The sequence below is a fragment of the Physella acuta genome, unplaced genomic scaffold (genome assembly GCF_028476545.2).
Source record: "Physella acuta isolate Inbredline_101_S28 unplaced genomic scaffold, ASM2847654v3 ptg000225l, whole genome shotgun sequence".
In the NCBI taxonomy this organism is placed as follows: Eukaryota; Metazoa; Mollusca; class Gastropoda; family Physidae; genus Physella; species Physella acuta.
In genome coordinates, this window is record NW_026731744.1 from 1,194,262 (window position 1) to 1,221,614 (window position 27,353).

A 27,353-nucleotide genomic window follows, 5' to 3' on the forward strand; every position below is an offset into this window, starting at 1 on the left:
TACGTCTATTTAAGTCTATTTTTGCAAAATTAGCGGTATAGAATCCGCGTATGAATCTTAAGTTACGCAAATAGGCCCTAGATCGAGCATTTCCAAATTAGCATATTCCATAGCTAAACAAACAAAGATTTATATAAAATAATTAAGGCCTGAAATAGTTTAGTAAATAGATTCTAGGTTCTAGATTTAGAATTTACGTTTACTCTAGATCTAGATGTAGAATTTACGTTGAGTCTAGATTCTACATATAGAATCTAGATTCGATCTAAATTTTAGAAAATAGATCTAGATCTAGATCTAGAACCTAAGATAGATAAGATCTAGAGAAATTTATTGTAAAACAAAAAGACAGTTGAAAATTGATATAAGTGTTGGAACGTAATAAATACAGCAAACGGACGTATAGTTAAAGTAAAAAGTAAACAAATCATGTGACGTCACTAATCACTCAAAGTAAAGTCGTTTTTTCCTAACTTTTAAAATTAATTTGATTAATCTACCAATGAATAAATCAATAAATTAATTAACGTCTTTAAATAAATTTGTGATTAACAGTCTGCCTGAAAACCAAAAATTGTTCTCTACCTACATACTATTTTACAGCTCTCCATATAGCGCAGATTCTCTCCAGTAGTCAATCAGACAAACAAAAAAAAAAAAGTATGTGTATATATATATATATATATATATATATATATATATATATATATATATATATATATATATATATATATATATATTATGATTGACAAGATTTGAACCCTCCCCCTGATTTTAAAAATGCTTTTAAATTATGTGTATCGTATATAAAAGAAATAAATCCAAATGAGGATTAATTAAGAGGATGTGAGACGGATTAACGTTTCATATCCCGAATTAGGCTTGGCTTCAAAGGTCAGACACACATCATATAAGGTACGACAGATATCAAACTAATAAAACTTACAACTAGAGGCATTTCGCATACAAGAAGAATATACAAGATAAACCTAGACCATGTTGTAGTGTGTTGTATGTCGTATGTCGATAGTTGTATATTTTATTTTATATATTACAACCAACGATATATCAATGTCCTGAAACAGAAACTGTGTCCCTATCGCTACTAGACAATAGAGTGACATAAATAGAAGGGACAAACACGTCAACAAGATCCGGTTCATGGAGCTTTAGAAACCTGTTGGCTGGCGTTGTGTTGCACGTTCAGTTGGGTGTTGTTTGTTGGTGTTGTGTTGCAGGATTTCTGTTGGGTGTTGTTTGTTGGCGTTGTGTTGCAGGATTTCTGTTGGGTGTTGTTGGTTGGCGTTGTGTTGCAGGATTTTTGTTGGGTGTTGTTGGTTGGCGTTGTGTTGCAGGATTTTTGTTGGGTGTTGTTGGTTGGCGTTGTGTTGCAGGATTTCTGTTGGGTGTTGTTGGTTGGCGTTGTGTTGCAGGATTTCTGTTGGGTGCTGTTGGTTGGCGTTGTGTTGCAGGATTTCTGTTGGGTGTTGTTGGTTGGCGTTGTGTTGCAGGATTTCTGTTGGGTGTTGTTTGTTGGTGTTGTGTTGCACGTTCAGTTGGGTGTTGTTGGTTGGCGTTGTGTTGCAGGATTTCTGTTGGGTGTTGTTGGTTGGCGTTGTGTTGCAGGATTTCTGTTGGGTGTTCTATGATCAAACATTGTGTGGGTCTGTGGGTACATGTCTGTGTGTGTGTGTGTTCACCGCAGTATTTACTTATTAAGAAACTCGAGAATAAATTATGCAAATGAGCCAGTTACCAACGGGCCATTGACGTCACTGACCTCTGAACGTCTACCTGCAGGTCAGATCAGGTGTGTTTCCCTTTCTGCGATTGATTGGTGACGTCACTGCTTGACTGCCACTTGGCACCAGGTGAAAGGAAAGGAAGGAGTGGGGGAAGGGGGAGAGGTGGGGGTGTAGGGGGGTGTATGGGGTGGGGGTGTATGGGGTGGGGTGGGGGTGTATGGGGTAGTACTTAATGGCGGAACGTCAGGGCTTAGTTTTTAGAATCTAGGTCAATGTTCTGTCAACTTTCTCACTAACTAGTTAATTAATTAACCAACAACAGATTAATTAATTCCGTACGTCTGGACCTGAGCCGTACGTCTGGACCTGAGCCGTACGTCTGGACCTGAGCCGTACACAACGTCTGGACCTGAGCCGTACACAACGTCTGGACCTGAGCCGTACACAACGTCTGGACCTGAGCCGTACACAACGTCTGGACCTGAGCCGTACGTCTGGACCTGAGCCGTAGTCTGGTCCTGGTGTTATGAAGCACATGAAGTTTTGTTGTTGGCCAGTCGCTGGTGGAGATTCAACTCAAACGACAACTCAAGCAAAAAATGGGCAGATAACCCGAGGTTTTGTTATCATGATGGGCAGACAACTCCGCAGACCTCTCCCATCTTTCAAGTCGTCTCGTGTTGAATGTGGCCGGGATGGCCTGTACATCAGGCTGAGTGATGTGGCCAGATATTTTCTTCCAGTCCGCGCATGCCCGTGCCGGATAGCGTCGATAGAACGGCAAGCTGTGGCCCAATTTGTCAAGATAGAGCGACGGCACGGGTGCCGCTGCTAGATCCGATAGGGTCAGGTAGATAGCTCACTCACAGGCATTCCGTGCAGCTGGGACTCGACACCCGATCTCTGGAACCGTCTGACGATAAAAGATGGCCATCGCGCGGCCACTGGATGGCCATCGCGCGGGCACTGGATGGCCATCGCGCGGCCATTGGAAACTATCAAATCTCAGACCTGGAGCAGACGAGAAGTTTTCCATTGTAGGCCCCGTGTTAAGCTGGCCTTGGTAGGGTTAGGGTTAGATCGGCGCCCTCTACAAGGTTAGGGTTAGATTCAGCGCGCGCTAATAGGTTAGAGTTAGATTCAGCGCCCACTACAAGGTTAGTGTTAGATTCAGCGCCCTCTACAAGGTTAGGGTTAGATTCAGCGCCCTCTACAAGGTTAGGGTTAGATTCAGCGCCCTCTACAAGGTTAGGGTTAGATTCAGCGCCCTCTACAAGGTTAGGGTTAGATTCAGCGCCCTCTACAAGGTTAGGGTTAGATTCAGCGCCCTCTACAAGGTTAGGGTTAGATTCAGCGCCCTCTACAAGGTTAGGGTTAGATTCAGCGCCCTCTACAAGGTTAGGGTTAGATTCAGCGCCCTCTACAAGGTTAGGGTTAGATTCAGCGCCCGCTAATAGGTTAGGGTTAGATTCAGCGCTCGCTACAAGATGAGGTTAGATTTTACATGACCCCCTCCTGATTTCCTACAAGAATTTTGGGGGTCATCAAGTACATTGGGCAGTATTTTGAGATTACCAAGTAGTTAGCGCTTGTAACTTGGGGTCACGAAGTAGATCGTGCAAGTATTTTGGGGGAGACCGTGCAAATGTTAAGACCCATGCATATGGTTCCAGAATAAAATTATTCCCAATATAAGACGCCAAACCGCTTCAAAGCAAGAATGCTCAACTCCTGACGTCCCCCGCTCCCCTGCGTGGGTACCCCCCTCCCCTGCGTGGGTACCCCCCTCCCCAGCGTGGGTACCCCCCTCCCCAGCGTGGGTACCCCCCTCCCCTGCGTGGGTACCCCCCTCCCCTGCGTGGGTACCCCCCTCCCCTGCGTGGGTACCCCGCCCCGGAAGTGATCAATGTCAGAGCAACAATGTTTTGGAGTGAGTTCCCTTTGTTCTAGCTTTTACCACGGACAAGCGGCCGAGCTAGCGCCCGTGTGTACCTAAGAATTAATCTATTTTCTTTCTTCTTCCGCCCCCCGCCTGGCCAATTGAGTTAGCGGCCCTGAGCGGCGAGTGGGCGTGGCCTGGCCGGGGTAAAGCGAGCCCCTCCACCAGTTCATGATTTATTTTTCACGACAAATGGCGCGGCTGCGATAATGGGCCGCAATATGCGAGCCTCAAGTTGTTCGCTTTCATGATAAACAATGCCAGCTTCTGTGTCGGCCTCCACGTCTCTGGACTCCGATTAGTGCAGAAATTTGAGCACCGTTTCACACCATGGTGCGCACACATTTGGAGAAAAACGGATGAAAAAATGTAAGCGGTAAAGGAGGGGGGGGGGGGGGGGGCTTTGTTCAAATTCATAACCATAAATATTTTAACAATAATAATCTCTAGTCTCCATTTTACATTTAGTTTTCAGTGGAATCGAGTAAAACGAAAATTCTTGTTTTTAAAAAGTTTTGATTTTTTATGGTGTCTCAAACGTTGTTCAGCACTTGATAGTTCGGTCTTAAGAGTTTATTTGAGTCGCGTTATGTATCACCACCCACAGCTAGTGAATACATTTAAAAGTTTGAAAAACAAAAGAGCCTCACTTCAAGTCAAGATTTTACAAATACAAATCGTGTTGAATTTAATGCTTCTCTAAAGGGAGAATTTTGTTGAAAGCCACTACCTTATACTGCCACTACCTTATACTACCACTACCTTATACTGCCACTACCGCCACTACCGCCACTACCTTATACTGCCACTACCTTATACTGCCACTACCGCCACTACCTTATACTGCCACTACCGCCACTACCTTATACTGCCACTACCTTATATTGTCACTACCTTATACTGCCACTACCGACACTACCTTATACCGCCACTACCGCCACTACCTTATTTTTATTACTCTCAAAGTCCCAGCACGAGAGCGGCCATCTTGTTTCTAGCGACACGTGACTTTTCTAGAAACTTCACGGCAACGACCTAGCCGTAGTCTGACGGCAACGACCTAGCCGTAGTCTGACGGCAACGACCTAGCCGTAGTCTGACGGCAACGACCTAGCCGTAGCCTGACGGCAACGACCTAGCCGTAGTCTGACGGCAACGACCTAGCCATTGCCTGTAAGTAACTGCGATTTTTGGAAATAAAGTCATAGGAAAAAGTCACAAATGTGTATTTGCATGGAATTTGTTAATATTTTTAAGCTTTCAGAAAGTGCAAATCAACATACGATTAATTACATGTAATGTAAACATTTTAGATTTATGTGAGTAGGTTGTATTTGTATGTTAACACTCGTATAGATATTTAGTCTGAAATATGTAGGTTTAAATTCCGCAATAGAATAGAATTAAGTAGAATGTTCAAACCTACTGAGTTTTCATGGTGTTTTTTAAACTTTGAATCAGCGTGAAATGGGAAGAAGACAAAGTTAATGATTTGTTGTCCACAACTGATCACAACAATAGTTCAACCACCTTACTGCCCACATTTATCGCACTCATTACATAACATGGCATAGGATCAAGGCAAAAAGCCGACACGGTACAAAGGCTGTCATTGACGCATAACGTAACGAAGTCACAATGTGAACGGACAAGGTCAAACGAGGAAAGACCTCCAAAAAAAATTGCAATGACAACATATGTAACAAAATGTGAGGCTGCTTTGTAAATATCTTTTACTTATAGTATTTTAGTTGTTGTGAAAATCAAAGTCGGATTATTATTCAAAACCATAATTTTTATTTTAAAAAATAAGTTAATAAAAAAACAACCCATATTTATAAACATCCAAAATTGTACACTTATGAACAAGTAAATCAAAATATTTTTAATATGCATTTATGACTGATTTTTTTCGGTGACTTTTTTCAATAAAAGTTTTCCTTTGTGACCTTTTTCTGCGATATTTTTCCTCTCACCGCCATAGCCCCACTTGACGGCACAATTTTAGCCGCACTGTGTACGTTACAGCCCCACTTGACGGCACAATTTTATCCGCCGTGTGTACGTTACAGCTCCATTTGACGGCACAATTTTAGCAGCACTGTGTACGTTACAGCCCCACTTGACGGCACAATTTTATCCGCCGTGTGTACGTTACAGCTCCATTTGACGGCACAATTTTAGCAGCACTGTGTACGTTACAGCGCCATTTGACGGCACAATTTTATCCGCCGTGTGTACGTTACAGCTCCATTTGACGGCACAATTTTAGCAGCACTGTGTACGTTACAGCCCCACTTGACGGCACAATTTTATCCGCCGTGTGTACGTTACAGCTCCATTTGACGGCACAATTTTAGCAGCACTGTGTACGTTACAGCGCCATTTGACGGCACAATTTTAGCCGCACTGTGTACGTTACAGCCCCACTTGACGGCACAATTTTAGCCGCCGTGTATACGTTACAGCTCCTACTGACGGCACAATTTTAGCCGCACTGTGTAAGTTACAGCCCCACTTGACGGCACAATTTTAGCCGCACTGTGTACGTTACAGCTCCATTTGACGGCACAATTTTAGCCGCACTGTGTACGTTACAGCCCCACTTGACGGCACAATTTTAGCCGCACTGTGTACGTTACAGCTCCATTTCCTGATACTTATTTCACAAACAGAGGAAATAACAGACGAAATAGAGCACTCAAACAAACCCAGGGGGGAGGCGGGGGGGGGGGGGGAGGCGAGAGGGAGGCGGGGGCCCGTCCATCAAGACCATGTCACAAGACGCGATGAACGACATGATTTTTTCGCGGCCCAATATTCCAATCAACCAACGGAAATTCCCGCAAATCTAATATAAAAATAAACCTCGCGGTGCGCATTGTTCCCACGTGACGACATGTGGGCCGCACCTTGCCCACTCCACACCTGCAGCCGTGAGTAGCCGAAAGGTCTTCCTTCGGGACTTGACGCATACATTTCAAACAACTGTTTTCCTTGGCCGTTAAAAGCTAAAGTGAGAGGAACAAAAGTCGAACCCGCTATGATATCTCTATATACCACAGCTACAACACGGCTACAACACGGCTACAACACGGCTACCACATCACGGCTACCACAACACGGCTATCACAACACGGCTACCACAACACGGCTACCACATCACGGCTACCACAACACGGCTATCACAACACGGCTACAACACGGCTACCACAAAACGGCTACAACACGGCTACATCACGGCTACCACACCACGGCTACCACACCACGGCTACCACAACACAGCTACAACACGGCTACCACAACACAGCTACAACACGGCTACCACAACACGGCTACATCACGGCTACCACATCACGGCTACCACAACACGGCTACAACACGGCTACCACAACACGGCTACAACACGGCTACAACACGGCTACCACAACACGGCTACAACACCACGGCTACAACACCACGGCTACAACACGGCTACAACACGGCTACCACAACACGGCTACAACACGGCTACCACAACACGGCTACAACACGGCTACCACAACACGGCTACAACACGGCTACCACAACACGGCTACAACACCACGGCTACAACACCACGGCTACAACACCACGGCTACAACACGGCTACAACACGGCTACCACAACACGGCTACAACACGGCTACCACAACACGGCTACCACAACACGGCCACCACAACACGGCTACAACACCACGGCTACAACACCACGGCTACAACACGGCTACAACACCACGGCTACAACACGGCTACAACACGGCTACAACACCACGGCTACAACACCACGGCTACAACACGGCTACAACACGGCTACAACAACACGGCTACAACACGGCTACCACAACACGGCTACAACACCACGGCTACAACACCACGGCTACAACACGGCTACAACACGGCTACAACAACACGGCTACCACAACACGGCTACCAGAACTAAGAAACACGCGTAGAAATGTCCTCGTATAACTGGTCAGCCGTCGAAAGGTTGTCGCTGTGGTCAGCCGTCGAAAGGTGTCGCTGTGGTCAGCCGTCGAAAGGGTGTCAACGTGAAAGTCTCGGGTCCATTTTGGTTTAGGGTTAAGTTTTGTGGGACGGGAAGGTAGGTAAAGCTGTGTGGATATGTGTGGGTATGTGTGGGTATGTGTGGGTGTGTGTGGGTATGTGTAGATATGTGTAGAAATGTGTGGGTTTGTATGGGTAGAAGAAAGCCCACCTGGGTCCTGTCAAAAAATGTAAATGGTGACACCAAAATTGACTTGATGGCTTGGTAACTGGTAGCAGACGATGATTGGTAGCAGACGACAGCCGTGGGGGGGGGCAGGTAATCAGCCCCACACGCTCCCTCCCGCCCAACGCCGTGGGAATAGATGGCTTGTTTATTTGCACATCTGGCGTTTATTGCAAGTCTATTGACGCGACTTTTATGTTGCATACCAAGTTTGTTCGGCCCACTACCAGGGCGTGGAAATAGCAACTTTACATGTGTTCTTGTTGTCTAGTTGTGGAAATAGCAACGTAAATGTGTGCTTGTTGTCTAGTTGTGGAAATAGCAACGTTACATGTGTTCTTGTTGTCTAGTTGTGGAAATAGCAACGTAAATGTGTGCTTGTTGTCTAGTTGTTGAAATAGCAACGTTACATGTGTTCTTGTTGTCTAGTTGTGGAAATAGCACTGTTGCATGTGTGCTTGTTGTCTAGTTGTGGAAATAGCACTGTTGCATGTGCGCGTGTTGTCTAGTTGTGGATATAGCAATGTTAAATGTGTGCGTGTTGTTTAGTTGTGGATATAGCAATGTTACAAGTGTGCGTGTTGTTTAGTTGTGGAAATAGCAACGTTACATGAGTGCTTGTTGAACTGCCTTGTGTAGCTCGTCACTATCGTGTGTAGCACGTCACTACCTTGTGTAGCACGTCACTACCTTGTATAGCACGTCACTACCTTGTATAGCACGTCACTATCGTGTGTAGCACGTCACTGCCTTGTGTAGCACGTCACTACCTTGTGTAGCACGTCACTACATGTAGCAGGAAGTTATCCCCGCCAGACGGCGGTCAGTAGCTGACGTATAAAAACAAAGTCAGCACGCGCTCGTAATCCGTCGGATTATCATCTGGTGCCCGGTGTCTACAGGGACTTCACATTACACTGTGTTGGTTACGATAAGCGTTGTTTAACTGTTTGGTGGTCCAGTGGTCTGGTGGTCTGGTGGTCTGGTGGTCTGGTGGTCCGGTGGTCCGGTGGTCCGGTGGTCTGGTGGTCTGGTGGTCCGGTGGTCCGGTGGTCCGGTGTTCTGGTGGTCTGGTGGTCTGGTGGTCTGGTGGTCCAGTGGTCCGGTGGACCGGTGGTCCGGTGGTCTGATGGTCCAGTGGTCTGGTGGTCTGGTGGTCTGGTGGTCTGGTGGTCTGGTGGTCTGGTGGTCTGGTGGTCCGGTGGTCCGGTGGACCGGTGGTCTGATGGTCCAGTGGTCTGGTGGTCTGGTGGTCTGGTGGTCTGGTGGTCCAGTGGTCTGGTGGTCTGGTGGACCGGTGGACCGGTGGTCCGGTGGTCTGATGGTCCAGTGGTCTGGTGGTCTGGTGGTCTGGTGGTCTGGTGGACCGGTGGACCGGTGGTCTGATGGTCCAGTGGTCTGGTGGTCTGGTGGTCCAGTGGTCTGGTGGTCTGGTGGTCTGGTGGTCTGGTGGTCTGGTGGACCGGTGGTCCGGTGGTCTGATGGTCCAGTGGTCTGGTGGTCTGGTGGTCTGGTGGTCCAGTGGTCTGGTGGTCTGGTGGTATGGTGGTCTGGTGGTCTGGTGGTCTGGTGGTCCAGTGGTCTGGTGGTCCAGTGGTCCGGTGGTCTGGTGGTCCAGTGGTCTGGTGGTCTGGTGGTCTGGTGGTCCAGTGGTCTGGTGGTCTGATGGTCCAGTGGTCTGGTGGTCCAGTGGTCCGGTGGTCTGGTGGTCCAGTTGTCTGGTGGTCTGGTGGTCCAGTGGTCTGGTGGTCTGGTGGTCCAGTGGTCTGGTGGTCTGGTGGTCCAGTGGTCCAGTGGTCTCTTGGTCCAGTAGTCTGGTGGTCTGGTGGTCGGGTGGTCCAGTGGTCGGGTGGTCCAGTGGTCTGGTGGTCCAGTGGTCTGGTGGTCTGGTGGTCCAGTAGTCCAGTGGTCTCTTGGTCCAGTAGTCTGGTGGTCTGGTGGTCTGGTGGTCGGGTGGTCCAGTGGTCTGGTGGTCCAGTGGTCTGGTGGTCCAGTGGTCCAGTGGTCTCTTGGTCCAGTAGTCTGGTGGTCTGGTGGTCGGGTGGTCCAGTGGTCTGGTGGTCCAGTGGTCTGGTGGTCCAGTGGTCTGGTGGTCCAGTGGTCTGGTGGTAGTTTTAAATGTTCCACTTGACTGTCGCCCCACAGTTAAATTGATCGAAATGTAGCAAATAAATGACCTGACCGTAAATTCTATTTTAAAAACGTGTTTTCCTCACACACCCCCTCCCTCACACACACACACACACGCATACACACACTCTTACATCTTATTTCAACCTTCATTACAAAAAATCCTCTATTGTAAGTATGGAGAGAATTATCGATAGATTGAGCTAATGACTAGATTACTAATTGTTTTAAATCTGTTGAACTAGATGTATCAAACATAATTAATTTTTTTAATCTCATTTTAAGCGTCGTCCATAAATGGCATATCGTTCCTAGAGTGTCGGGGAGGGGGGGGAGTTTTATGACTAGAGTTTATATGGGGTGATGTATTGAGAAAGTGTGACGTCACACCAGAGTTTCTTCCAGACATCTCTTCGATGTCTACTCCCCCCCTCCCAACAAGACGGAATATATATAGTTAACATACACTTTTACTAGTGTCCCCCCCCCCCCCACACGAAAATATCCAGTCGTCCGTAAAAATTTTGTAAATTGCAATGAAATGTATAGTTATACATAATTTTGCCCAGTTTTGTAATAATTGTAAATATCAACTACATTTAATAAGAATAGTCATAGAACTAAATTGTTGATATCTTGTTTTATCTAATTTAACACATCCTAAACCTTAATTTGATGAAATTTCAAATAAATACTTGAACTAAAATAAAAAAAATACAACCTTTACTTTTAAAATATTACTTTTGTTAAATTTTAAAAAGTGCAGTCCTCATTTTAACCCATTTAAAAATGGTGCAGTCCTTATCTGGATCAGACGTCTTTTGACGGCCAACCTAGTTTGGGTGAGCTAATGTTTGTGATGGACAATGGTGGCTTTCTATTGGCTAGTTCGGTCCGACAATGGCCGGCTATTGTTGTGAGCTTGCTGTGGCCTGTTGATGTGTCCCGCCGGGTTTGTATAGCGGGAAAAAAAGTCAGAGAAAAAAGTCACAATGTAACTTAAATTCTTACAAAATAAAAGAGTAACAAAATATTTAGTTAGGGGAGAAAGGCGCCCAATGTTTCAACGAAGAAAAAATTTCCAGGTTTAATGGACATAAATCTCCAGGTTTAAGGGACATATATCTCCAGGTTTAAGGGACATAAACCTCCAGGTTTAATGGACATATATCTCCAGGTTTAAGGGACATATATCTCCAGGTTTAATGGACATATATCTCCAGGTTTAAGGGACATAAATCTCCAGGTTTAAGGGACATATATCTCCAGGTTTAAGGGACATAAACCTCCAGGTTTAATGGACATATATCTCCAGGTTTAATGGACATATATCTCCAGGTTTAAGGGACATATATCTCCAGGTTTAATGGACATATATCTCCAGGTTTAATGGACATATATCTCCAGGTTTAAGGGACATAAATCTCCAGGTTTAAGGGACATATATCTTCAGATTTAAGGGACATAAACCTCCAGGTTTAAGGGACATAAACCTCCAGGTTTATGGGAGATAAACCTCCAGGTGTAAGGGACATAAACCTCCAGGTTTAAGGGACATAATTTTTCAGATGTATCCACCTACTGTGAAAACCTTAATTTAAAAAAAAAACTTCTAAATGCAATAAAAACAAGAAAATAAAACAAGTTTACTTTCTTTAATAAACAGTTTGGGCGCTAAAAGTGTAAGATATCTAATGAGCAGAGTCACAGAAACTCTACTTCACCTGTCTCATAAAGCATCAGGTTTGGAACTGGAACTTCACTTGAGCGACCAAAGCTTTTATTGAATAAAAGTCTGGAAGAAACACTGTTTCCGGTGCTTTAAACGTGGCTGTCGGAGTTTTTCAAAAATTCAAACTTACTTGCGTTCAGCTATGTCGCTAAGCGGACTCGTGGACTTAGCAACAATTTCAATAGAATGTGATTACTCTTCGACACAAGAATTGAATTAGTAGAAACTTTTGCGAGGAAGAAGGCACGAAAAAAATTATTTTTTATTTATAAACTATTTGTAACGTTCATGAAATTGATAATAAATAAATATGTCACTATAAATATGTCACTATAAATGTGTTGTTTTCTTACACATATTTTTTTTCAAACCCAAATTACAAAATTAGCCACAAATCCACCAACAAACAGACAAGCAAACAGACGCTGTGCATTAAATAAGAGCTACTAAAGAGGAACATGTATTAAATCATTTATAACTAAAAACAAATACATAAATAAAACAGGTATTTTTCTATCATTTGGAAATTTAGAGGAAGACAGTACAATAGTAAAACACATTTTACTGTATTATCCATCGAAAGAAATTTAACTTTTATCTTCTTATTTTCGAGCATTTAAAGGCATTTCATTAGAAAATTGCATAATGTTTTATTTTAAACTTTTACTCGTGCCAAAATGTTTTGTGAATAAAGTAACATCTGCAGGAGCTAGAGAATATTTGTCTGCATTTCTAATTTTACACTCAATTCTACATTTAGAATGCCTTGAGGCAAAAATGGCGGTATTGTGTGTCAATGTTATCCTGTCGTCTGCAGGTGCAAACATTACCCCCCCCCCCCCCCTTACGTAAACACGTCTGGATCCTCCATCAACATGTTAGATGGACACTGGTCGTTCAATATGGCGCATGTGTCGTCTGGCAACTGGTGACGTCACATGCAGCGGCGTGGGTTGGTGGTGGGGGGGGGTTAAGGTGGGAAAATCATCGCTGACAGCTGCAGCTGGACACGGCTGTGGTTGGACGGCTGTGATTGGACGGCTGTGATTGGACTGCTGTAATTGGACGGCTGTGATTGGACGGCTGTGATTGGACTGCTGTAATTGGACGGCTGTGATTGGACGGCTGTAATTGGACGGCTGTAATTGGACGGCTGTAATTGGACGGCTGTAATTGGACGGCTATAATTGGACGGCTGTGATTGGACGGCTGTGATTGGACGGCTGTAATTGGACGGCTGTAATTGGACGGCTGTAATTGGACGGCTGTAATTGGACGGCTGTGATTGGACGGCTGTGATTGGACGGCTGTAATTGGACGGCTGTGATTGGACGGCTGTAATTGGACGGCTGTAATTGGACGGCTGTAATTGGACGGCTGTAATTGGACGGCTGTAATTGGACGGCTGTAATTGGACGGCTGTAATTGGACGGCTATGACTGAACATGGCTGCAGCTGGATGCGGCTGTACCAGCTACTACTGTCTAACAGCCGTGATTAAAATGTGTAGAGAAAAATCAACAAACACACGTAGACAACTCGTCAGGTCAGCTAATGGTCAACAAGTAGGTCAATATACAGTTGAAACAAGTAGGTCAATATACAGTAAAAACAAGTAGGTCAATATACAGTTGAAACAAGTAGGTCAATATACAGTTAAAACAAGTAGGTCAATTATACAGTTAAAACAAGTAGGTCAATTCAACTCATTTATTGGGTCACTGTACAAACAGCCGAGCACGCTAGTGTCGTCTGGCCACTAGTGACGTCACAACCAGCAGGCTGAATGATGGCAACAGAACAGCGCACTGGGCAAGTTGTGGTCACGTGATCCTAGAGGGGGTGGGGGCTCTCCTGCTTTGTTGCCATGGCAACGGCAAGCTTTCTTTGACCAGTAGTTCATATTTTTATCCTGTCTTTCAGTAATCCGGCTACTCACTTCCGGCCCATTATGTCCGGCTCATTATGTCCGGCTCATTATGTCCGGCCCATTATGTCCGGCTCATTATGTCCGGCTCATTATGTCCGGCTCATTATGTCCGGCCCATTATGTCCGGCTCATTATGTCCGGCTCATTATGTCCTGCTCATTATGTTCGGCTCATTATGTCCGGCTCATTATGTCCTGCTCATTATGTCCTGCTCATTATTTCCGGCTCATTATGTTCGGCTCATTATAGCATCCACCGAAAAGTTTAGGAAAGATTTTTTTGTTGGCGGTGACGTCATAGCGGTCCTTCTTTCATCAACATGTGGACCGGATGACGTCACTGCTCTCTCAGCTTCCGCTCCTTTGTTTGTCACGGACGATAAATTAAGTGGTGGGGGGTGTGTGGGGCTGTGTGGGGGAGCGTGATGTGTGGGGCTGTGAGGAAGAACTTTCTGTGTGTGGCTGTGATATAGGGGATCGTGGTGTGGCGGAGTATGTTGTGTGGGGTGTGTGGGCCCGTGTGTGAGATTGTGTGTGGGACTGTGGTGTGTGGGGACAAAGTGTGCGGGTCTGGCTTCAGAAGGCAGGAAGTGCTGAGACTGTGGGAAGACACGTGACGTCCCTACCACGTGGTACGGGGATGACAAGCCAAATGACATGCCTGATGACATTCTGGCATCAGGTGACATCTTCAGGTAGGTGACATCTGCTCGAGGTGTTCCCGGAGGTGGGGGTGAGTTGGTGGCGGGTGAGGTCAATGCACGACCCTCGGGCTGGGAGGGGGACGTCTCGTCGTCACTGGCCTCGTGCGGGGGTGGGTTTGTGACGTCATCAGACGGTTGGTCAGTCTCGCTTGGGGGTGGGCGTGGCATGATGAAAGGGGCGGGGAAGACGAGGGGGTACATGGTGAACAGCTTGGAGATGTGGACAGGGTCCAGCAGGGGAGAAGACAACGCTGACGTCACGGCAGTGGGGGCCACTGGTGGTCGAGCCTGGGGCAGGAAGTTGGCCCTCAGTCCCACGGCCAGCTGCTCGATGGCCCGCTCCAAGTCCCCCCCACAACCCTGCCACACCAACTCCAGCAGGCGCGGGTTGTGGGCGGGGAACACCCGCTGCAGGAAGTCTCTTGGTGTCGTGTTGCCTAGCAACGCTCGTGACTTGGCCAGATCAATGTGTGGCTTTTGTCCCGGCAAGCCCAACAATGCACCGCGGTGTAAGGCGAGCTGCTGATTGGTCAGCTCCGTCCGCCGCTCGCGCTCCAGCATGACCATCTCCAGTTCCTTGTCGGCGAAACAGCGGCGTTTGCGCATGCGCTCGTTGACAAATGGAGACATCGATTTGACAACATCCGGTGGGGGCAGAGCGTGAAGACGAGAGCGATAATCTGGAAGATAAGATGGTGACGTCATTAGATGGCCAAGCAGGTTCCTTGACGTCATAAAACATGTAAGTGTATACTAAAGACAGACACCATAGTTGGTTGTTTGGTCAGACACCATAGTTGGTAGTTTGGACAGACACCATTTGGACAGACACCATAGTTGGTATTTTGATAAAAGCGGAATACGCGGACGTTTTATGTTTCATTTGTGTTGATCCTAACCCTCACCTTAACCCTAACCTTAACCTTAACCTTAACCTTAACCTTAACCTTAACCTTAACCTTAACCCTAACCTTAACCCTAACCCTAACCTTAACCCTAACCTTAACCTTAACCTTAACCTTAACCTTAACCTTAACCTTAACCTTAACCTTAACCTTAACCTTAACCTTAACCTTAACCCTAACCCTAACCCTAACCTTAACCCTAACCTTTACCCTAACCTTAACCCTAACCTTAACCCTAACCTTAACCCTAACCCTAACCAAAACCCTAACCAAAACCCTAACCTTAGCCCTAACCAAAACCCTAACCCTAGAACATCGTAATTTTTCCATTGGCCCAGATATTATCACCTGACCAAGACAAGATCACGTGACCATGACATGACTTAACGAACAAGATCACGTGACCATGATATGACTTACTGGACAAGATCACCTGACCATGACTTACTGGACAAGATCACCTGACCATGACTTACTGGACAAGATCACGTGACCATGACATGACTTACTGGACAAGATCACGTGACCATGACATGACTTAACGAACAAGATCACGTGACCATGACATGACTTACTGGACAAGATCACCTGACCATGATTTACTGGACAAGATCACCTGACCATGACTTACTGGACAAGATCACCTGACCATGACTTACTGGACAAGATCACGTGACCATGACATGACTTACTGGACAAGATCACGTGACCATGACATGACTTAACGAACAAGATCACGTGACCATGACATGACTTACTGGACAAGATCACCTGACCATGATTTACTGGACAAGATCACCTGACCATGACTTACTGGACAAGATCACCTGACCATGACTTACTGGACAAGATCACGTGACCATGACATGACTTACTGGACAAGATCACGTGACCATGACATGACTTACTGGACAAGATCACGTGACCATGACATGACTTACTGGACAAGATCACCTGACCATGACTTACTGGACAAGATCACGTGACCATGACATGACTTACTGGACAAGATCACCTGACCATGACTTACTGGACAAGATCACGTGACCATGACTTAACGGACAAGATCACGTGACTATGACTTAACGGACAAGATCACGTGACCATGACATGACTTACTGGACAAGATCACGTGACCATGACATGACTTACTGGACAAGATCACCTGACCATGACTTACTGGACAAGATCACGTGACCATGACTTACTGGACAAGATCACGTGACCATGACGTGACTTACTGGACAAGATCTCGCGAGACAGCGAGTGCTGCTGGAGACTGCGCAGGTTACGCTGTAACATTTTCCTCTGTTGTAACAACGTGGCTGCTGACTTGACCTTGGCCTTCAGGGCAGAGGTCATCTCGCTGGCCTGGTGTCTGTGTAGCAGAGGACAAAATATTTACTGTAACGTAAAGTTATCAGAACTAAAATAATGTTTACTGTAAGATAAAGTTATCAGAACTAAAATAATGTTTACTGTAAAATAAAGTTTTCAGAACTAAAATAATGTTTACTGTAAGATGAAGTTGCAAGAACTAAAATAATGTTTACTGTAAGATAAAGTTATCAGAACTAAAATAATGTTTACTGTAAAATAAAGTTATCAGAACTAAAATAATGTTTACTGTAAGATAATGTTACCAGAACTAAAATAATGTGATAAAGTTATCAGAACTAAAATAATGTTTACTGTAAGATAAAGTTATCAGAACTAAAATAATGTTTACTGTAAAATAAAGTTTTCAGAACTAAAATAATGTTTACTGTAAGATGAAGTTGCAAGAACTAAAATAATGTTTACTGTAAGATAAAGTTATCAGAACTAAAATAATGTTTACTGTAAGATAATGTTACCAGAACTAAAATAATGTGATAAAGTTATCAGAACTAAAATAATGTTTACTGTAAGATAAAGTTATCAGAACTAAAATAATGTTTACTGTAAAATAAAGTTTTCAGAACTAAAATAATGTTTACTGTAAGATGAAGTTGCAAGAACTAAAATAATGTTTACTGTAAGATAAAGTTATCAGAACTAAAATAATGTTTACTGTAAAATAAAGTTATCAGAACTAAAATAATTTTTACTGTAAGATAATGTTACCAGAACTAAAATAATGTGATAAAGTTATCAGAACTAAAATAATGTTTACTGTAAGATAAAGTTATCAGAACTAAAATAATGTTTACTGTAAAATAAAGTTTTCAGAACTAAAATAATGTTTACTGTAAGATGAAGTTGCAAGAACTAAAATAATGTTTACTGTAAGATAAAGTTATCAGAACTAAAATAATGTTTACTGTAAAATAAAGTTATCAGAACTAAAATAATGTTTACTGTAAGCTAAAGTTATCAGAACTAAAATAATGTTTACTGTAAGATAAAGTTATCAGAACTAAAATAATGTTTACTGTAAGCTAAAGTTATCAGAACTAAAATAATGTTTACTGTAAGCTAAAGTTATCAGAACTAAAATAATGTTTACTGTAAAATAAAGTTATCAGAACTAAAATAATGTTTACTGTAAGATGAAGTTGCAAGAACTAAAATAATGTTTACTGTAAGATAAAGTTATCAGAACTAAAATAATGTTTACTGTAAAATAAAGTTATCAGAACTAAAATAATGTTTACTGTAAGATAATGTTACCAGAACTAAAATAATGTGATAAAGTTATCAGAACTAAAATAATGTTTACTGTGAGATAAAGTTATCAGAACTAAAATAATGTTTACTGTAAGATAAATTTGCCAGAACTAAAATAATGTTTACAATAAGATAAAGTTATCAGAACTAAAATAATGTTTACTGTAAGATAAAGTTATCAGAAGTAAAATAATGTATACCTGCATGAGAAAGTTACCAAAATAAACCGGGAGTGATCTCCCCAAAACTTTCTCGAATATTCTTATATAAAATAACAGGGGATGGGAACTCGGGCTATAGACATGATTTTTAATCCATTTTAAATACTTAAAGTTTTAAAAATAGAATAAAATCTTGTAGACAAATTAATTGCACACCAAGTGAACGCCATATAAAAAAGTGCATAATAGTGCGCAATATTATTAGTACTTTAAAAATTTACATTTGTTTTTTGAGAAATCGGAAGTAGCGTAAATTACTACTTCCGGTCAACGGAAATTACTCAAAATTTAACAGAAGGTAGAGAATTAGATCTTTTACTTGCATGTGAAATTTCATTTATCTATCTGAAATAGTACTCAAGTTATAGGCTTTTGAAAAATTCAAAGTAGGAAAAGTACCACTTCCGGTTATCGGAAATCGCTCAAAAGTTGATACGGATCTACGATTTTGATAAAATACTTATATATGAAATTTCATCAACCTAGCTGTAACGGTACTCAAGTTATCGTGTTTACACACGTACACACAGACAGACAGACAGACAGACAGACAGACAGACACACAGACACACAGACATACGGACAAGATTGCAAAATTATGTTTTTCCGTATCAGTGAGGTGTAAAACGTCGAGATTTGTAAAAATCTCGATTTTTTTTTTTTTGCACGATTACAAGACTTTCTCTATACTTCGTATATACGAGAAAGTAAAAAAAAGTTGCAAGTCAAATTAACCAACAGCCAACATAGATAAATTAGACCTTAGCCTGTTCATAAGTATGATTTATTTTTGTTCACGTTACCAGGGGGCGCGGGGGAGGGGAGGGGGTGGTAAAGGGGTGAGTGGTAAAGGGGTGAGTGGTAATTCTCGTAGTAGGGCGGGGGGGGGGGGGGTGAATTTCACAAGTGGGACACGGGAGGAGGGGGAGAATTTTGCGGACCCGCCAGTCATAATTTACCGTCAATAAATGTATCTGACCCCGGGCTGATAGCTGCACTAATTAGATAGGATTTACAAGAAGGTGCTCCACAGTTTATGATGGTGACGGCGCCCTCCGCGCCCCGCGCCCTTTAGCTCGCGGTCTCCCGTGGCTGGGGTGGAAGGGCTTGTCATAACGAGGCTGAGATAAGGCGTGTGTTTACGAGCAGACTGACCGTGTCGTCAGCCGTTTGCACGTGCGAGACGTCTTAATTACTCCATAATAACACGTGCAGGCTAAGGTAAAATCTGATTTTGTGGCGTCGTCATAAACTTGATGTTAAATATGATTGGTGTACGTGCAGGTATTGCTGCAGCTAGCGATGTAAATTTGATGTTAAATATGATGGGTATACGTGCCATGTTAAATAAGTTATTAAAACAATACCCTTTTTAAAATAGAATAGAATCTCGTAGAAAAAAGAATTTCACACCAAGTGAACGCAAAACAAAATGTGAATAATAGTGCGGAATATTATTAGTACTTTATAAATTCACACGGGTTTTTTGAGAAATCGGAAATAGCGTAATTTACTACTTCCGGTCAACGGAAATTACTCAACATTTGTCAGAAGGCAGAGAATTAGATCACACCCTCCACTACGACCACAACCACCACATCCACACGCCCACCACACCACACCAATCACACCTACCACATCCACCACAACCACCACAACACCATATCCACCTTAACATACCAGATCCACATCCAACCAGTAACGGTATGTAACATAATAATCCAACATTGTATAACAAATACAGATCTATACCCTCTCCCCCCCCCCACCCTCAGCAAATAGAAGAATGAACTAAATAAACCGGAAGTGATCTCCCCTAAACTTTCTCAAATATTCTTATGGCAACTCGGGATATAGACAATATTTTTATTCCATTTTTTACTTTCTCGTGTGTACGAAGTATAGAGAAAGTCTTGTAATCGTGCAAAAAAAAAAAACATTCAAGATTTTGCAAATCTCAACGTTTTACACTACCCTGAGTCGGAAAAACATAGTTTTGTAATCATGTCCGTATGTGTATGTGTGTATGTGTGTCTGTAAACACGATAACTTGAGTACCGTTACAGCTAGATTGATAAATTTTATATATAAGTATTATATCAAATTTGTAGATCCGTATCAACTTTTCAGTGATTTCCGATAACCAGAAATGGAACTTTTTTCTATGTTCAATTTTTCAAAAGCATATAACTTGAGTACTATTTCAGATAGATACACGAAATTTCACGTTTTAGTGAAAGATCTAATTCTCTACCTTCTTTCAAATTTTGAGTAACTTCCGTTGACTGGAAGTAGTAATTTAGGCTATTTCAATTTCTTAAAAAATAACACATGTGAATTTATAGAGTACTATTAATATTCTGCACTATTATACACAGATTGTTGGCGTTCACTTGGTGCGCAATTCTTTTATCTACGAGATACTATTCTATTTTGAAAAGTTTAAGTTATTAAAAATTGATTAAATATCATGTCTCTATCCCGAGGTGCCTTCCGCCGTAGTGTTATATAAGAATATTCGAGAAAGTTTAGGGGAAATCATTCCCGGTTTATTTTGGTTTTGTTCAGTGTTTCTTCTAGACTTTTTTCTCCGGGGGGGGGGGGGGGGAGGCTTGATATTTTCGCGGGGGGGGGGGGCGGTCAACATTTTCCGGGGGGGGGGGGGGCGGACACTGGTAAAAGTATATGTTTTCTATATAAAATCCATTTCGTTCGGGGGGGGGGGGGGGGTGGGGGGGCGGTAGACTTTCTTCGGGGGGACGGAGCCTGGAAGAAACTCTGGTTTTGGTTTGTTGTGGTTAGGATGGGCAATGCCTGGTATATGCTGATTTCGAAACACACATGTCATGGTCCTTTACAGATAGGTTTTTTCACAGAGCCAGTGCATGGCCTGACCGGGACGGCAAGTTATTTTATAAATGTGATTGTGTTTTGTACCGGCGTGGGGGGAGGGGGCCTTTAGGAGGCCCAAATCACATTTCAAGCTTCCGTTTTTCATATACGGTTGGCAAGTATGAAGTTTTACCTTTTACGATTTTCGGCGGACTTTAAAACATTTTTAAAGCGCGATTTCGGGCTCGAAATGAGTTCCAAAATATTTTGCAATAAATTAAGTGACATTACTAAATTTGGGAAATTTAACAATAAAAAATTTAGTGTAACTGACTACTAATTTATATATATATATATATATATATATATATATATATATATATATATATATATATATATATATATATATATATATATTTATATATATATATATATGTGTGTGTGTGTGTGTGTGTGTGTGTGTGTGTGTGTGTGTGTGTGTGTGTGTGTGTGTGTGTGTGTGTGTGTGTGTGTAAATGTTTTTATATACTGAAACAGACGGAGGAAGCAAGTTAAATATAGGCTTGTAAATAAATCAGTTGAGTAACATAGCGTACCTAGGCCATCATTACGGAACATTTGCCATACAACACCTACAGTGAATGAACAGAAGTAACTAAAAGAGATGAGGTTATAGACCGATGATCATACATTTTTTTTAGCAAATCAATGTGGAACTTCCTAAAGTAAAACTTCATTTGAGTGTGGTTCATGTTTGGTTCATGTCTGGTTCATGTCTGGTTCATGTCTGATTCATGTCTGGTTCATGTCTGGTTCATGTCTGGTTCATGTCTGGTTCATGTCTGGTTCATGTCTTGTTCATGTCTGGTTCATGTCTGGTTCATGATGTCGGATACTAATATTAGAACCACCCCCTCCTCCCCATTACCTTCTGAGCGCCACCTGTGCCGCCATAATCCTCTGTCGCTCTACGACCAGCAGACAATTGGCACACTGACAGTCCCGCCACCGACAGTAGCGCTTGTGGCCCTTCAGACACGACACGACCCCGTGGTTACGGCAGCGTGCGCACTTGGGCGTCCTGAGCAGCCGTCTGCTGGTGGCTGCAGACGACTTCTTGTTGACGTCATGAGTATTGTCACAGGCTGCTACTCCATTGGTGTCGTCAGTTTGAAAAGAGTCATCAATGTCCAAAATGACGTCATCCTCACAATCGTCATCTAGATCGTCATCGCTGGCACGAGGTGACGTCATGTGTTGATGTTCTGAAGGCTGTGGCTCAGACATCGCTAAAAAAAAAAATTGAATATTTTGAAAACTTTTTACCTCTCGGAATATTTTAATTGACAAAGAAAAAAAAAGATTAGGTTTTATCCGAAGATTAGTGCACTGAACTATATAAAAAGGTGTTTCATAAACGTTTTTCTTAGTTTCTAGAACAGTTATACTTGTATAATTGAAAAAAAACACCGAAAAAAATTTAATCACTAGTATTTTGTGCATGGAAGTTGTTAATACATTTATTACATTTTCAGACAGTGCAAATCATTATACGATTAATTAAATCTAATGTAAACATTTTAAATGTGAGCGTAGGTTGTATTTGTATATAAATGTATTAAAATCGCGTAAAAATATTAAATTTAGTCTAAACTATGTTTTCATTTGGTTATCTATATATTTTGTGAATTTAATAGACTTTAATAGAATGTTTTTCTCTGTTCAGTTTGTTTTCATCGTGTTTTGATAAAAACCGAAATGATAAGATTTCCTGTCCCCCATCTCACGGTAACAATAGTTGTATAGAATAAACATAGGATCAAATTAAAAAGCCGACACTGTAGAAAGGCCGCAAAACGACAACACTGCACAATGTTGACGGACAACGCCGACCACGGAAAATCCCTCAGCAAAAAAAAAAAAAAAACTTTAAAAAAATACAATGATGTGTCTATACTTCCTGTACATAATTTTTCTGCCGGGTATTCTAAAAAATGTTAAACAAAATTTGAACTGCCTTGTAATTTATCGTATAGTATTTTTATTCATTGAACAGATGAAAGTCGTATTATTATTGTAAACCGTCATGCCTCATAAATATTTTACTAAAAAAGTATCAGGCGCATTTATAAACGCCCAATATTTCACAATTTGCAACAAAAGAATATTTCGTCTAAGACCATTCTTGTGGGTTGGTTAGGCTTTTTTTTCTTTGGACCTTTTTTTTTGTGTGAATTTTCTTAGCAAAAACTGACTTTATTTCTGTGACTTTTTCCGATGGCTTTTTTCCGCTCACCGTATAATTTATACTTAGGGTTAAATCAATGAATTGGAGGGGAAATGGTATAATTTATACTTAGGGTTAAATCAATGAATTGTTTGGGAAAATGGTATAATTTATACTTAGGGTTAAATCAATGAATTGTAGCGGAAAATGTCACAGAAAAAAAAACCCACAGGAATTAAAGTTTACAAAAATATTTAAGTATATATTTAGTATTTATAATGTACAAATCAACATACATTTAATTTAAATTAATTTAAATATTTTAGATACATTTCAATAAGTTTTATTAGTATAATAATTATAAAAATGATAAAACGTTCAGTATGGATTGTGTTTTAAAACTGTAGACGTATTCACGGTTTATTGCACGCCCCAAACCAGTTAGTTTGTATTGCTCGTGTTTTTAATACAAACTTTGTGTTGGCGGGCAATAGGAAGAAGACATAGTTGATACGGTGTGCTGGCCCCAACTCAACGCTAACATTTTACAATGTTACAACGCTAACATTTTACAATGTTACAACGTTAACATTTTACAATGTTACAACGCTAACATTTTACAATGTTACAACGCTAACATTTTACAATGTTACAACGCTAACATTTTACAATGTTACAAGGCTAACATTTTACAATGTTACAACGCTAACATTTTACAATGTTACAACGCTAACATTTTACAATGTTACAAGGCTAACATTTTACAATGTTACAACGCTAACATTTTACAATGTTACAAGGCTAACATTTTACAATGTTACAACGCTAACATTTTACAATGTTACAAGGCTAACATTTTACAATGTTACAACGCTAACATTTTACAATGTTACAACGCTAACATTTTACAATGTTACAACATTTTACAATAAACGTTCGTTGGAGCAAGTGGACATGGTATGAACTATTTTTTAAACATACAGCATGATGTTGTCTTATGTTTTTGTGTTTCTGATTTTTTTTTATTCCGTCAAGGCTCGAAAATTGATGGCGAAATTTGACCCACATGTACCAAACCCATTTCTTTCAAACTCAACAAGTAGGAAAAGATCCTATGAAAAGCATTGTGATGTGTACGTTGTGATAAATTAAAAGTTTAGTTCTTTTAAAAAAAAGATTGTTATACATACTACTAATTTTGTCCTGCTTGCTTGTACACACAATTTGATACGTTCATTTGGTGCTGTTTTTAGTTATCCGATTATGTTCTGTTCTTTTAAAGCTAAAAATATTTTTAAAAATTAAATAAAAACGTTTATAATAACGAGCTTTTCAATAATTTATTATGCACTCAACAGAATGTAAATATTGTAAAACAATACTTCTTAAAATATACAACAATGCACCACTATATATATATATATATATATATATATATATATATATATATATATATATATATATATATATATATATATATTGACGCTCTATGACGTTCAACTTAATATTGCTTAATCACATGCTGCATTAGATAAGGTCGGTAATAATTGGTGAGCCTATTGTTTTTATTTGTATTGCTGTTTGAAATCATTTGAATTTTGTAATTAATCTAATTTTGCGAGGTATTTAATTACCTGCTAATTAAGCAGTTATCTTATAACCAAATATACACAAGTGTGACTTTATCCTCTGACTTAATTTATATGACTTAATTCATATGACTTAATTTTGCTGAATCAGTGCATGGTAGTCTCTACCAAAACAAGTTATTTTTTAGGGTACGTCTAATCTCTTTAGTACTGTGTGTATGTTAGGGTACGTTTAATGGATGTTAGGGTACGTCTAATCTCTCTAGTACTGTGTGTATGTTAGGGTACGTCTAATGTATGTTAGGGTACGTCTAATCTCTCTAGTACTGTGTGTATGTTAGGGTACGTCTAATGTATGTTAGGGTACGTCTAATCTCTCTAGTACTGTGTGTATGTTAGGGTACGTCTAATCTCTCTAGTACTGTGTGTATGTTAGGGTACGTCTAATCTCTCTAGTACTGTGTGAGTACTTACCTAGTTGTAACCAACCTGTTATGACATCCAGCAACCCCTGGCCAACCTGTTATGACATCCAGCAACCCCTGGCCAACCTGTTGTCTGAGACTGGAGCAGCCTTACAGCGTGAGTTCCTTCCCTTGTTATGGCCTATTAGAATGGTTATCTCCCCGTGATGGCTCCCTCAGGGCGGCACCCGCTGCCACGGCGGTTCCTATTGGTGCCAGCATTGACGTGGACACGCCCACTGTCTAGGCTCAGTTCGTTGGTCGTGAGCGACATTTACCTCACAGATGATCGTGCTTTTACTCACCCGCTCATTGCTCATGTACGGTGGGGGGGGGGGGGGGGGGGGGGGGGGGTAACTAGGGACAGGGTAATAAAAGGGGGATAATCCACGTGAATGCGGCTCTGATTACTCTGTTCCGAATAATTCGTTTGATCCACGACATTAAGAAAGCTGTTGTTGAGTTATCCGCGCAAACTGCCGGCTATCTACCAACATTCGCGAGAAAAGTTGGTGGGAGTAGGGGTGGGGATGGGGGGGGGGGGGGATAAGTTCAGCCTCGGATAGATGTAAGTGACGATAATCATAATAAAGTTGATATCTTGGTTATGCCCCTTTAACGGCGTATTAAATAACATAAACAAACTGGTAGTTTGCTTCACGTGATCAAGTTATTTAATGTCATTCGTACACGGACATACACACACACACACGGACATACACACACACACGGACATACACACACACGGACATACACACACACACGGACACACACACACACACGGACATACACACACACACACACACACGTACATACACACACTTACACACACACACGGACATACACACTTACACACACACACGGATATACACACCACACTTACACACACACACGGACATACACACACTTACACACACACGTACATACACACACTTACACACACACGGACATACACACACTTACACACACACGGACATACACACACTTACACACACACGTACATACACACACTTACACACACACGGACATACACACACTTACACACACACGGACATACACACACTTACACACACACGTACATACACACACTTACACACACACGGACATACACACACTTACACACACACGGACATACACACACTTACACACACACACACGGACATACACACACTTACACACACACGTACATACACACACTTACACACACGGACATACACACACTTACACACACACGGACATACACACACTTACACACACACACGGACAAACACACACTTACACACACACGTACATACACACACTTACACACACACGGACATACACACACTTACACACACACGGACATACACACACTTACACACACACACGGACATACACACACTTACACACACACACGGACATACACACACTTACACACACACGGACATACACACACTTACACACACACACACGGACATACACTCACTTACACACACACGGACATACACACTTACACACACACACGGACATACACACACTTACACACACACGTACATACACACACACACGGACATACACACACTTACACACACACACGGACATACACACACTTACACACACACGTACATACACACACTTACACACACACGGACATACACACACTTACACACACACGGACATACACACACTTACACACACACACGGACAAACACACACTTACACACACACACGGACATACACACACTTACACACACACGGACATACACACACTTACACACACACACGGACATACACACACTTACACACACACACGGACATACACACACTTACACACACACGGACATATACACACTCACACATACTCATACACACTAACATACACACTCATACACACTGACCTATACACTCACATGCACTAAAATACACATACAGACTCACAAAAATACATAATAGCTTGCATACACAAACTCACAAAACACATATTAGCATGCATACACAAACTCACAAAACACATAATAGCACGCATACACAAACTCACAAAATACATAGAAACACAT

At 42.0% G+C, this 27,353-nt stretch overlaps 1 protein-coding gene across 1 annotated transcript; it reads right to left on the bottom strand.

The window, feature by feature from the left end:
* Nucleotides 1-13,915: 13,915 nt before the first annotated feature.
* Nucleotides 13,916-22,322, bottom strand: LOC131937910 (doublesex- and mab-3-related transcription factor 2). Its single transcript, XM_059295637.1, has 3 exons — nucleotides 21,966-22,322; nucleotides 16,577-16,713; nucleotides 13,916-15,110 (listed from the first exon to the last, which is right to left on the bottom strand). The coding sequence occupies exons 1-3, from the start codon at nucleotides 22,289-22,291 to the stop codon at nucleotides 13,957-13,959; spliced, it is 1,617 nt and encodes a 538-aa protein (XP_059151620.1). The 5' UTR covers nucleotides 22,292-22,322; the 3' UTR covers nucleotides 13,916-13,956.
* Nucleotides 22,323-27,353: the final 5,031 nt, after the last annotated feature.

What these genes read in the sequence shown, in the direction of transcription:
- LOC131937910 (XM_059295637.1), bottom strand. Translation starts at nt 22,291, where the DNA reads ATGACGTCACCTCGTGCCAGCGATGACGATCTAGATGACGATTGTGAG. An exon ending in GCACAGGTGGCGCTCAGAAG is followed by an intron (nt 16,714 to 21,965) that starts GTAATGGGGAGG and finishes TCTGCTACACAG; the next exon opens with ACACCAGGCCAGCGAGATGA. An exon ending in GTCTCGCGAGATCTTGTCCA is followed by an intron (nt 15,111 to 16,576) that starts GTAAGTCACGTC and finishes CTTATCTTCCAG; the next exon opens with ATTATCGCTCTCGTCTTCAC.